The sequence below is a fragment of the Sciurus carolinensis genome, chromosome 6 (assembly GCF_902686445.1).
Source record: "Sciurus carolinensis chromosome 6, mSciCar1.2, whole genome shotgun sequence".
Taxonomy (NCBI): Eukaryota; Metazoa; Chordata; class Mammalia; order Rodentia; family Sciuridae; genus Sciurus; species Sciurus carolinensis.
The window spans coordinates 92,558,618-92,570,996 of record NC_062218.1 but is presented as its reverse complement, the minus strand read 5'-3'; the positions used below and the strand labels follow the sequence as shown (position 1 = coordinate 92,570,996).

Genomic DNA, 12,379 nt, shown 5'->3' with positions numbered 1-12,379 from the left:
AAACAACATGTATCCCATTTGTTTACAATTAAAAAAAAAAAGAGCAAGTGTGTAGATCTGAAAAATCCACCATAACACGAATTCTGTGAGAGTATGATAGCAAGTCAGGATTAGAAAAATCATACCATCAATGTTGTTGATGCAAGCCATTACCATTCAGATCAGCAATTTAGTTTTATATCAAAATTTAAATTTTGAAGGAACAGAAAAGAACTCTAATTAGTGAAAGAAAATTATACCAAGACAAGTAAACTCAGAGAACCCAAGAACATACTTACAATCCAGTAGTCAGCAAACAAACTAAAGTAAGACAAAACAGCATAACAAACCTCAGAGCGATTTTCATAGGAGAAGCAGATTACTATTTTCTAATTGGTTTGTCTGCTTCCTCCTAACACAGTAGAAACCAATTTCTAGATAATATTGATCTGACACTTTAACAAAGGGATTCATAGAGCATCTAGTTAAAATGAGTGCGGGAAAGTAAATATAGCTTTCGTAAAGGAATCTTTCAGAACGTAGTTCAAACTGTTTAAAGCATCGAACCATATGATCAATACAATATATTTTCAAAAACATGGAATCACTTTTCTAGGGCACACCACATCTACAAAAATGCAGAAGCACTTTTTAGGAGTCCTGGAAAGTAACTCAACTACACAAAGTTTTATACATAAATTGAAGTTTCCATTTCTGGAAATGTTATGGTCATAATATCATAGCACTGAACTATTTCTGTAAAATTTCACCAATTAAGCTTTCTTGTTTCAATAGTTTTTCTTTTACTCACTCAGACTTCTTTTCACAGGTCTTAGAAGACTCTTCAATTCTCTTCTCTAGCTCCAGGACAGCCTCCTCTTTGTTTAAAAGCATCTGCTGTGTCTGCATAAGTTCTTCTGCTAAAGTTTTCAACCTAGAATGGCAATTTCAATATTATCAATCAACACGTTAATTATGTAGACTTTACCCTTACGGAGAAAGCACTCACACTCTAACATGGTGATGTCTAAAATAAGAGTCACACATAATTTAATTTAAAATGTCCATTCCTTTGTTGCATTAGCCATGTTTCAAGTGCTAAGTTGAAATGTGGTTAATGGTTTACCTCACTCGATACCACAAAGAACAGTTCAATATTCCCAAGAAGTACTCTTGGTGTAGTGTTGGTGTAAAGAATCTAATTTCTTCAAACCTAAAAGAAATATGGAAACAAAGTATGGAAAGAAGAAAGATGAGGACTAAGTAAATAAAAATGAGAAGTATGCAGTGACAAGACCATGCTTCTTGTTTTCAGACCAACATAGGTTCACATTCTGACTTTGCCACTTTTTCTCTAAGACCATGGTCAAATTCTTAAGGTCACTGAATCTATTTTCTTATTCGTAATTCTAGTACAATAACAGTTGGCTAAGAGACTTGCTTTGAGGATTAAATGAACTAAGCTATAAATAATGACTGGCACTTTGTAGATAATGAATAAGTGGTAACTAAATTAATTTGCACATATTGTCTCATTTAATCTTTATAACAATCTTATGAGATAGACACTATGATACTTATTTTAAAGAAAACAAAGTGAATTCAGCTGCATAGCAGTTTCAAAGGATGGTAAGCCCTAAGTCCATATATAATAATAATAATGTTTTCAAAGTATTTTCTACATAGATGTGAAGATAATTTAATATACAAAATTAATATGTACTCATAGTCCAAATAATTTATGGTTGCATTAAATGCATCCATTCCTTAATGAAAATACTGCTATCATTAAAACACATCTATTATATAACATTAAAATATTTATGGTTAGCCTTTCAAAGTAAGAATGAAATCCAAAGGAGACGAAAGAAAATATTAAATAATCTAACTCTACAAAAACATCAATTTGTTTGAAGTTAAAGAGATCATAAATTAAAAGTCAAAAACAAAAGGAAAATTAGAGTTTCACTGTAATATTAACAGTGCAAATTATAAGCAAAAGCTCTTTTTACTGCATAAAAACTCCTAAAAGAAGATAACCCAAAAATAAATAAATAAATAAAAGAAAATTCTAAAAAAAAAAGAAGAAGAAGAAGAAGATAACACAACATGAAAATGATCAAAAGACCCAAAGGAAGTTCATCAAAAAAAAAAAAAAAATCAAATGATCAATAAGTATATATAATTATTTAGTACATAACCCACAAATCACTGCCTTGGGATCATTAAACAAACAGTAACTTATTATTAACCTACTGAAATTGACAAGTACAAAAAAGAGTAATAATGTCCAGTATTCACAATGTAGTGTAAAAAAAATAAAGAGAAAACACTCATACACTATTAATGTGACAAAAGAGGTCCGATTTTTCAAAAGTCAACTTAGAATTGTCTCTCAAATATTAAATAAGAATATTTTGACCATCTAACACCTGTCTTTAAAACATCTGCACAATATGTACAAAAATTGTCTATATGAAGTTGTTTGCAACATTGTTTATAAAGAACAAATCTTCTATTTAAAAAACTATCAAGTACATATTTCAACTTAAGATATTTATTAAGTCCATAGTATATAACTTTGTACTTTTATTAACAACAAATGCTTATTGATTTTTGTTTTCAACTTTATTAGAAATTCCTATTAAAGTGCTGTTTCTCATTTTTAAAAATGAAAACTATTTAAATGTTCATTAATAGGGAAATGGCTAAATACATTTTAATTCATTTACAATACAAAAGAGCATATAGCCCCTAAAAAAAGTGGGGTATACACATCTGAGAGTTTTCTTTTTTCTGGGGAGGGGTACTAGGGATTGAACTGAGGGGATGTTGACCCTGAACAACATCTCCAGTCCTATTTTATATTTTTTATTTACAGACAGGATCTTGCTGGGTTGCTTAGTGCCTCACTTTTGCTGAGGTTGACTTTGAACTTGCAATCATCCTGCCTCAGTATCTTGAGCCACTGGGATTACAGGGATTTTTCCACAGCACCCAGCAAAAGTTTTCTAACACATAATTTTAAATTACAAGGGCAGATATAGAGAGATCCAAGATGGCAGACTAGAGGGAAGTTACGTTCCTTAAACTCTGTAATTTGGGTTTCAAGCAGAGGATATTTGTTTCTCTGTGAGGTAGTCTTTGCTACTTATCGATCCCCCTGCTGTTTACGCCATTTGTTGGCTGCAATCACCTGCAATCAGCCAACATATCGACTACTTTTTCAGTGCAGATTGTTCACTGACTGGCACCTATCATCACCATTTGCCTGTTTCATGCCTCTTGCCTGCTCATCGCCTGACTTTCACCTACTCATCACTCACTGCCTGAGGTTCACCTGCTGATCCTCCACCAGTAGCCTGCAGACCAACTGCAGACCACCATGGGATTGCCAGCTGCTTCTGTTGCCTGGAAGTCCACTGTCACAGTACCCACAGGTTTGGATACACATGGCTGCCACCATTTTGGGGCAACAGCCAGGACCTGAAGGACTCCCAACTGGACTGACAAAACCCTCAGCCTGACCAGCTGCACCCTGCCTCTAGAACCTGCCAACCGACTGAGCACGCCCCACCACCAGGAACCCCGGACCAACTGACTGCGCCCCACCTCCAGGACCCATCAAACATACCGACCACACCCTGTCTCTAAGAGCCCTGCCTGACCAGCTGCACCGCGCCTCCAGGATCCCTGGTCAATTACGCCCATGCCCCAAGCTGCAGGTCCCCATTTGCCAATACATTTGGAAGCCAGTGTGGCCATCTTGAATTATCCTGGAAGCAGATGCTCCCATCTTTAGGTGGGGCAAATCCCATCCTGACACGCCTGCTGGAGACTGGAAGTTCATTGTCAAGTACCTCTCATGCATCAGGCTACTGAAGACTGGGAGGTGTGATAATATATAACTGTTATAGTGTAGATTTTTTTTTCGTTTATTTTCTCCTTTTTGAAAATTTTTAAGTTTTATTTCTTTACTTTTCTTCCTCTATTTTCCTTTTGTTTCCCTGTTTCATCAGTCTCTTTCTCCATTTTCTCATGTTAACAACCAACTTCTTTTTATTTACAGTTTCACTCATTCTATGAACTAGAACTGCTATATACTCTTTTCTTATTCCATTAACAGTTACATTTTATACCCCTCCCCATTCTCTTTTTCCTCCATTAAAACTGCAGACCTTATTGCAAATCTATTTGTCATACTGTAATAATTGAACTCATCCACTCTGTTGATTATGACAATGTTGTTAGCATCTTCATAGGGGCTATTTAGGTTCGGGTTGCATAATGTCTGTACTAGGTGCTGCTAATGTTGATCTCTCCCTTAAAGAAGAGGTTTTGGAAACCTACAGAGTTGCTATAGGCCTACAGGGGGTAAATTGCGATACCCCAGATCTGCACTACTAGAGGGGAAGATACATTAACAACATGAAAAAACAAGGGAATAAAATGTTCCAAACAAACCAAGATTCTATATTAATAGAATCCAGTGACAGCACATACAACATATGTCAGAAAAGGAGTTCAGAATATACATAAATAAAATTATTTGTGGTCCACTTCTCCCACATCCCTCCACTTGACCCAAACTGAATCCCACATGATAATCTCTCTTCTTAGAATATTCCTTCTCCTCCCTGAACTGACATTAGCTGCTGAACCACTGTCCATTCATCAAGATGCATTGTAGGGAGCCAGCCCGCCCCCCCAACACCGAGGTCAGATGCCATCACTGAGCTGCCCGCCAGCCCCCCCACCCCCACACCTCAGACAGACGCTGTTGCTGAACCCGGCCCCCTCAACCCAAGGTCGGATGCCAGTACTGAGCCCCCAGCCTGCCCCACACCAAAAGATGGAGGCTGTAGCTGAGCCTGCCTGCCTGTCCCCCTACTGCTGAGGGACACTGCACCTGCCTCTGTGCTGACTCACAGCACCCTCCCTGGGGCTCCCCAGCTTCCTTGGAGGCTGATGCAGGCATTTTGAATTATTCCTGAGGACGTGTCCATTATCATTGTAAGGGCAGCTCCCTTCCTGAGGCACCTACAGGAGACTGGAGGCCCTTTGACAGGTACCTCTATTTACTCACTTACATCCTACACCCTTTCCCATCCAATTGTTCACAACTAGAAAATATTGTAAACAGTAATCGAACTGATCCTGTTCATTACAATAATGTTAAAGTTTTTATAGGGGCTATATGGTTCAGGGCTGCATGTTCTCTATATTGGGTGCTACTGGTATTGATCTCCCCTTCAAAAAAGAGGTAGTGGAAAACTGCAGGGTCATAATAAGCCTGCAGGGGGAGAACTTCAGTATCTCTGATCTTCACTGCTAAAGGGGAATATATGGAAACAATATGAAAAAACAAGGGAAGAAAGTGTCCCTAACAAACCAAGATGCTATTGTGATAGAATCCAATGACAGCATGGCAATAGAAATGACAGAAAAAGAGTTTAGAATCTGCATACTTAAAATTATCCGTGAAGCAAAAGATGAGATAAGAGAGCAAATGCAAGCAATGCATGACCATTCCAAAATGTTAAAAGAGCAAATGCAGGAAACAAAAGAACATTTCAATAAAGAGATAGAGATTCTGAAAAAAAAAACCAAACAGAAATACTTGAAATGAAAGAAACAATAAACCAAATTAAAAACTCAATAGAAAGCATCACCAACAGAATAGATCTCATGGAAGGCAGAATCTCAGACAAGGAAGACAAAATATTTAATCTTAAAAATAAGTTGAAAAAACTGGGAAGATGTTAAGAAGTCATGAACAGAACCTCCAAGAATTATGGGATATCATTAAAAGACCGAATTTAAGAATTATTGGAATTGAATAAGGCACTGCAATACAAACCAAAGGCATAAACAACCTGTTCAAAGAAATAATATCGGAAAATTTCCCAAACCTGAAAAATGAAATGGAAATCAAATACAAGAGGCTAAAGAACACAAGGTGTACAAAATTACAACAGATCCACACCAAGACACATTATAATGAAATACCTCACATATGAAATAAAGATAGGATTTTAAAGGCTGTGAGAGAAAAGCGTCAGATTACATACAAGGGGAAACCAATACAGATGTCAGCAGATTTCTCAGCTCTGACTCTAAAAGCAAGAAGGGCCTGGAACCCTATATTTCAAGCTCTGAAAGAACACCGATGCCAACCAAGAATCCTATACCCAGCAAAATTAACCTTCAGATTTAAAGAAGAAATAAAATCCTCCCATGGTAAGCAAAAATTAAGAGAATTTACAAATAGAAAGCCTGCCCTACAGAACATTCTCAGCAAAATATTTCGTGAGGAGATAGTAGGGGTCTCCAACCTCATATCAGATAAAGTTAACTTCAAACCTAACTTAGTCAGAAGGTATAGAGAAGGACATTTCTTACTGCTTAAGGGAACAATACAAGTCAGCAAAGGGAGGAATTACCCTAAAGGAAAAGTCAATCAAAGGAGAACCAAGTCAAGCTAAAAACCAAAAATAAGCCAAAATGACCAGGAATACAAATCATATCACAATAATAACCCTAAATGTCACTGGCCTAAACTCAATAATCAAAAGACATAGACTGGCAGATTGGATTAAAAAGAAAGACACAACAATATGCTGGCTCCAAGAGCCTCATCTCATAGGAAAAAAGACATCCACAGACTAAAGGTGAAAGGATAGGGAAAAAACATACCATGCACATGAATCCAGTAAAAAAGTAGGGGTCTCCATCCTCATATCAGATAAAGTGGACTTCAAACCTAAGTTAGTCAGAAGGGATAAAGAAGGACATTTCATACTGCTTAAGGGAAGCATAAAACAGCAAGATATAGTGATTTTAAGTATTTATGCCCCAAACAATGGAGCAACTATGTATATTAAAAAAAAAAAAAACCTTCTCAATTTTAAGAATCAACTAGATCAAAACACATTAATAGTGGGGGACTTTAACACACCCCTCTCACCACTGGACAGACCCTCCAAACAAAAACTGAACAAAGAAACTATAGAACTAAATAATGCAATCAATGATAGAGACTTAATGGATATTTACACAGTATTTCATCCCTCATCGAGCAAATATACTTTCTTCTCAGCAGCTCATGGATCCTTCTCTAAAATAGAGCATATGCTATGCCACAAAGAAGCTATTAGTAAATACAAAAAAATAGAGATCCTACCCTGTATCCTATTAGACCATAATGGAATGCAATAAGAAATGAATGATAAAATAACAAACAAAAACTATTCATTGACCTGGAGACTAAATAATATGCTATAGAATGATGCAATGATAACAGAAGACATCATGGAAGAATAAAAAAAATTCTCAGAGGTAAATGAAAATAATGACACAACATATCAAAATCTCTGGGACACTATGAAAGCAATACTAAGAGGAAAGCTCATTGCATTAAAAAAGCTCATACATTAAAAAAATAAAAAGTCAACAACTAAATGACCTAACATTACATTTCAAAACCCTAGAAAAAGAAGAACAGAACAACACCAAAATAGAAGACAGGAAATAATTAAAATCAGAGTTGAAATCAATGAAACTGAAACGAGAAACAATTCAAAAAATTGATAAAACAAAAAGTTGGTTCTTTGAAAAAGTGAACAAAATTGATAAACCCCTAGCCATACTAATGAAGAGAAGGAGAGAGAAAACTCAAATTACTAGAATTTGTGACTAAAAAGGAAAGATCATGACAGAACCACTGAAATACATAACATAATTAGAAGTTACTTTGAAAATCTATACTCCAACAAAATAGAAAATATCAAAGACATTGACAAATTTTTAGAGACATATGATCCTCTCAAACTGAATCAGGAAGACATACAATCTAAACAGATCAATTCCAAGCACCAAAATAGAGAAGCCATCAAAAGCGTACCAACCAAGAAAAGCCCAGGACCAGATGGATTCTCAGCCGAATTCTACAAGACCTTCAAAGAAGAACTGATACCAATACTCCTCAAAGTATTCCAGGAAATAGAAAAGGAGGGAACCATTCAAATTCATTCTATGAGGCTAGTATCACTCTGATACCAAAACCAGACAAAGACACATCAAGCAAAGAAACTTTAGACCAATATCCCTGATGAACATAAATGCAAAAATCCTTAACAAAATACTGGTAAATCACATACAAAAATATATTAAAAAGATAGTGCACAATGATCAGGGATGCAAGGTTGGTTCAACTACAGAAATCAATAAATGCAATTCATCACATCAATAGGCTTAAAGTTAAGAATCACATGATTATTTCAGTAGATGCTGAAAAGGCCTTTAATATACAGCACCCCTTCATTCTCAATGCACTAGAAAAAACAGGAATAGTAGAAACATACCTCAATATTGTAAACCCTATCTATGCTAAGCCCATGGCCAACATCATTCTTAACGGAGAAAAACTGAAAGCATTCCCTCTAAAAACTGGAACAAGACAGGGATGTCCTCTTTCACCACTTCTATTCAACATCATCCTTGAAATACTAGCCAGAGCAATTAGACAGACCAAAGAAATTAAAGGGATATAAATAGGAAAAGAGGAACTCAAGTTGTCACTATTTGCCAATGACATGATTCTATTTTTACAGGATCCAAAAAACTCCTCCTGAAAACTTATAGACCTAATAAATGAATTCTTCAAAATAGCAGAATATAAAATCAACACACGTAAATCTAAAGCATTTTTATTCATAAGCAATGAAACATCTGAAAGGAAAATGAGGAAAACAACTTTGTTCACAAAAGCCTCAAAAAAAAAAAAAAAAAAAAAAAAAAAAAAAAAAAAAAACTAAAACACTTTGGAATCAATCTAACCAAAGAGGTGAAAGATCTCTACAATAAAACTACAGAACATTAAAGAAATAATTGAAGAAACCTTAGAAGATGGAAAGATCTCTCCTGTGTTCCTGGATAGGCAGAATTAATATTATCAAAATGGCATACTTTCAAAGGTGCTATACAAATTTAATGCAATTCCAATTATCCTAATGACATTTCTCATAGAAATAGAGAAAGCAATCATGAAATTCATCTGGAAGAACAAAATATGCAAAATAGCCAAAGCAATCCTGGGCAAGAAGAGTGATGCAGAAGGTATCACAATACCAGATCTTAAACTCTACTATAGAGTAATAATAACAAAAACAGCATGATATTGGAACCAAAACAGACAGGTAGACCAATGGTACAGAATAGAAGACATGGAGATATACCCACATAAGTACAGTTATCTCATACTTCACAAAGGTGCCAAAAATATACAATGGAGAAAAGATAGCCTCTTCAACAAATGGTGCTGGCAAAACTGGAAATCCTATACAGTAAATGACATTAAACCCCTAGCAAAATCCAATTCAAAATGGATCAATGATCTAGGAATTAGACCTGAGACCCTTCACCAAATAGAAGACAAAGTAGGCCCAAATCTTCATCACGTTGACTTAGGACCAGACTTCCTTTACAAACCCCCATAGCACAAGAAATAAATGCAAGAATCAATAAATGGAATAGATCAAACTAAAAGTTTTTTCTCAGCAAAGGAAACAATCAATATTGTGAATAGAGAGCCTAGGTAGTAGGAGAAAATCTTTTCCACACTCACTTCAGACAGAGCACTAATCTCCAAAGTTTATAAAAAACTTAAAAACTCTACACCAAAAATACAAAGAACCCAATCAATAAATGGACTAAGGAACTGGACAAACACTTCACAGAAGAAGATATACAGGTGAAAATATGAAAAGTGCTTATCATCTCTAGTAATTAGAGAAATGCAAATTAAAACCACCCTAAGATTTCATCTCACTTCAATTAGAATGGCTATTATCAAGAACACAAGCAATAATAAGTGTTGGTGTGGATGTGGGGAAAAAAGGCACACTCATACATTGCTGGTGGAGTTGCAAATTGGTGCAGCCACTTTGAAAAGCAGTATGGAGATTCCTCAGAAAACTGGAATGGATCCACCTTTTGAACCAGCTGTCCTACTCATTGATCTATACCCAAAGGACTTAAAATTAGCATACTACAGTGATGCAGCCACATCAATGTTCACAGCAGCTCAAATCACACTAGCTAGATTGTGGAACCAACCAAGATGCCCTTCAACAGATAAATGGATAAAGAAACTGTGGTATATATACACAATGGAATATTACTCAGCCATAAAGAAGAAAAAAATTATGGCATTTGCTGGTAAATGGATGAAGTTGGAAAATATCATGCTAAGTGAAACAGACAAGCCCAAAAAACCTAAGGCCAAATGTTTTCTCTGATAACTGGCTGATGATAATAAGGGAGGGTGGCAGGGGGGAAATAGAAGAATGAAGGAATTTTGAACAGTATAGAGGAAAATGATGCAGGAGGGGATGTGGGAAGGAGAGATAGTAGAATGAGACGATAGTATTACCCTAATATATATGTATAATTACATGAATGGTGTGAATCTACATTGTGTACAACCATAGAAATGAAAAGTTGTACCCCATTTGTGTACAATGAATCAAAATGCAGTCTATAAACTTTTTTAAATTTTAAATAATAAAAAAGGGAAGATGTAGAAGAATACATTGTTCTAATCTAGATTAAAGTACATGTATTTGTATATGTGGACCCCAAAATTCATCTGTTGAAGCCCCAATCTCCACATGATAATGTTATTTGGAGCCTTGTGCGTGCTCACATGCACTCTCTTTGTCTCTCTCTCACTACACACACACACACACACAAACACACAAAGAGGTCATATAGTACACAGAAGAAGGCAGCCATCTACAAGACAAAAAAGAAGCTTCACTAGGAACTGAAGGTACCTTGATCTTGAACTTCCTATCCTCCAAAACCCTGAGAAATAAACTTCTATTGTTCAAGCCACACATCCTTTAGTAACAATTGCCACACATCCTTTAGTGGCAATTCAAGCAGACTAATAAGATCCATGTATATTTAATTGTATGTGTTTGTGAGTACATAGGAGAAACATAAGATGACCCCAGATGACCTAAACAACATTTTTATCAATAAACTGAGCGGTGTGGGATTGGGGTGAGGGATGATTTAAGGCCAAGAACACCTTTCATAGCTTATTCTATACCTATGATGTTTTAATTTCTTATAAAAAGAATGAAGTCAATTTTTTTAAATTATTAAATAATAGGTAACAGAGGTAAAAGAGGAAGCAAACCTAAGAGACATAATCAGAATTCAAAATACGGCAATCCAGATTGTTTCATTTTTGTTTGGAATTAACAATGATAAATCACAATAGGTTTCTGAGGACATTAATAAATTAAGGCAAAACAAAATGAGTTAAATTTATAATAATGATCCAGTCATCAGGTAAAGGTCAAATTAATATGAGCATTTTTAATAAGATGTATGTATGTATTCTTAAGAAATTTGCATCACACCTAGCAAAATTATGTTTTTAATATAACAAAGATAGGGGTTTCACTATCTGAAAAATTCACCTGCATGGAATACTTCATATAGTGACTATCAGATAAAAAGTGTATTAATATATTAAATTATGAAGATCATTTTCCAGAAAGCTATATTTCAATCCCTGGCTTAGTAAGTTACTTACTAAATAATTATAATTAAATAAAAAATAATACATAATAATACAAATAAATAAATAAATAATACATAATGCTTTGCCATTTATAAAACTTCGCCTTACATACGATCTCATTTAATCCTTGTAGAAGTATAAAACATAAGGCCCTACCTCAGAAACCATCGCAATCACTTTCCACCACCCCACCTGGGGAAACAGCAAAGAACCAGTTTCTTTCCACTGTCTTGGCCAAGCTACAAAAAAAACTGAATTCAATAAAAAGCTCTTCCCTCTCTTTTATCATTTTCTTCTCTATTCTAACTTTTGCTTCTTTCCTCTATGACTTATTCCATTCCTGCTTTATTTTCCATTCACCTCTATTCTGAAGTCCTCAATTGTTCATTTAAACAAGTCTTTACTAAGTACATTCCTTGTATCAGCCACTCCACTAGACACTTGAAATACAAACAATAAAATAAGTTTGCCTGAACAAACTTACATTCTACTAAGACAGACTTCAAAACAAAAAAGATAGGTTATTTAGAGGAATGAAATTATGTAGAGAAAGTATTTCCCCTTCTTACCACAATGCCTCTAAGGAAAAAAACAAAAAAAAACCCTAGAGTGAGTAGATTAAGAGAAAAACATTCTACCAGTTACAGATTATGTATAGATAATATAATGTGCATATTTCAAAGCACCATTCAACATTGTTATTATACATATTTGTATGAAAATATAACAGTAACAGTTCAAATGGCTTATTTTTTATGTTTTAAAATCAAATATCAAGGTAATTTCATGTAAATCAGTTAAATA

The 12,379-nt window shown here is 35.0% G+C and overlaps 1 protein-coding gene across 6 annotated transcripts in view; it reads right to left on the bottom strand.

Moving 5' to 3' along the window:
* Positions 1-12,379, bottom strand: part of Fer (FER tyrosine kinase) — a 499,968-nt gene that overhangs the window by 348,181 nt on the left and 139,408 nt on the right. For all 6 annotated transcript variants that reach the window (XR_007109062.1, XR_007109063.1, XM_047555289.1 and 3 more), the window contains one exon: positions 791-913. Coding sequence is in view for 4 of the 6 variants with exons in the window: in XM_047555289.1 (XP_047411245.1) it covers positions 791-913 (123 nt within the window). In the remaining 2 variants the exon portion in view is untranslated. The remainder of the gene's footprint in view (positions 1-790; positions 914-12,379) is intronic.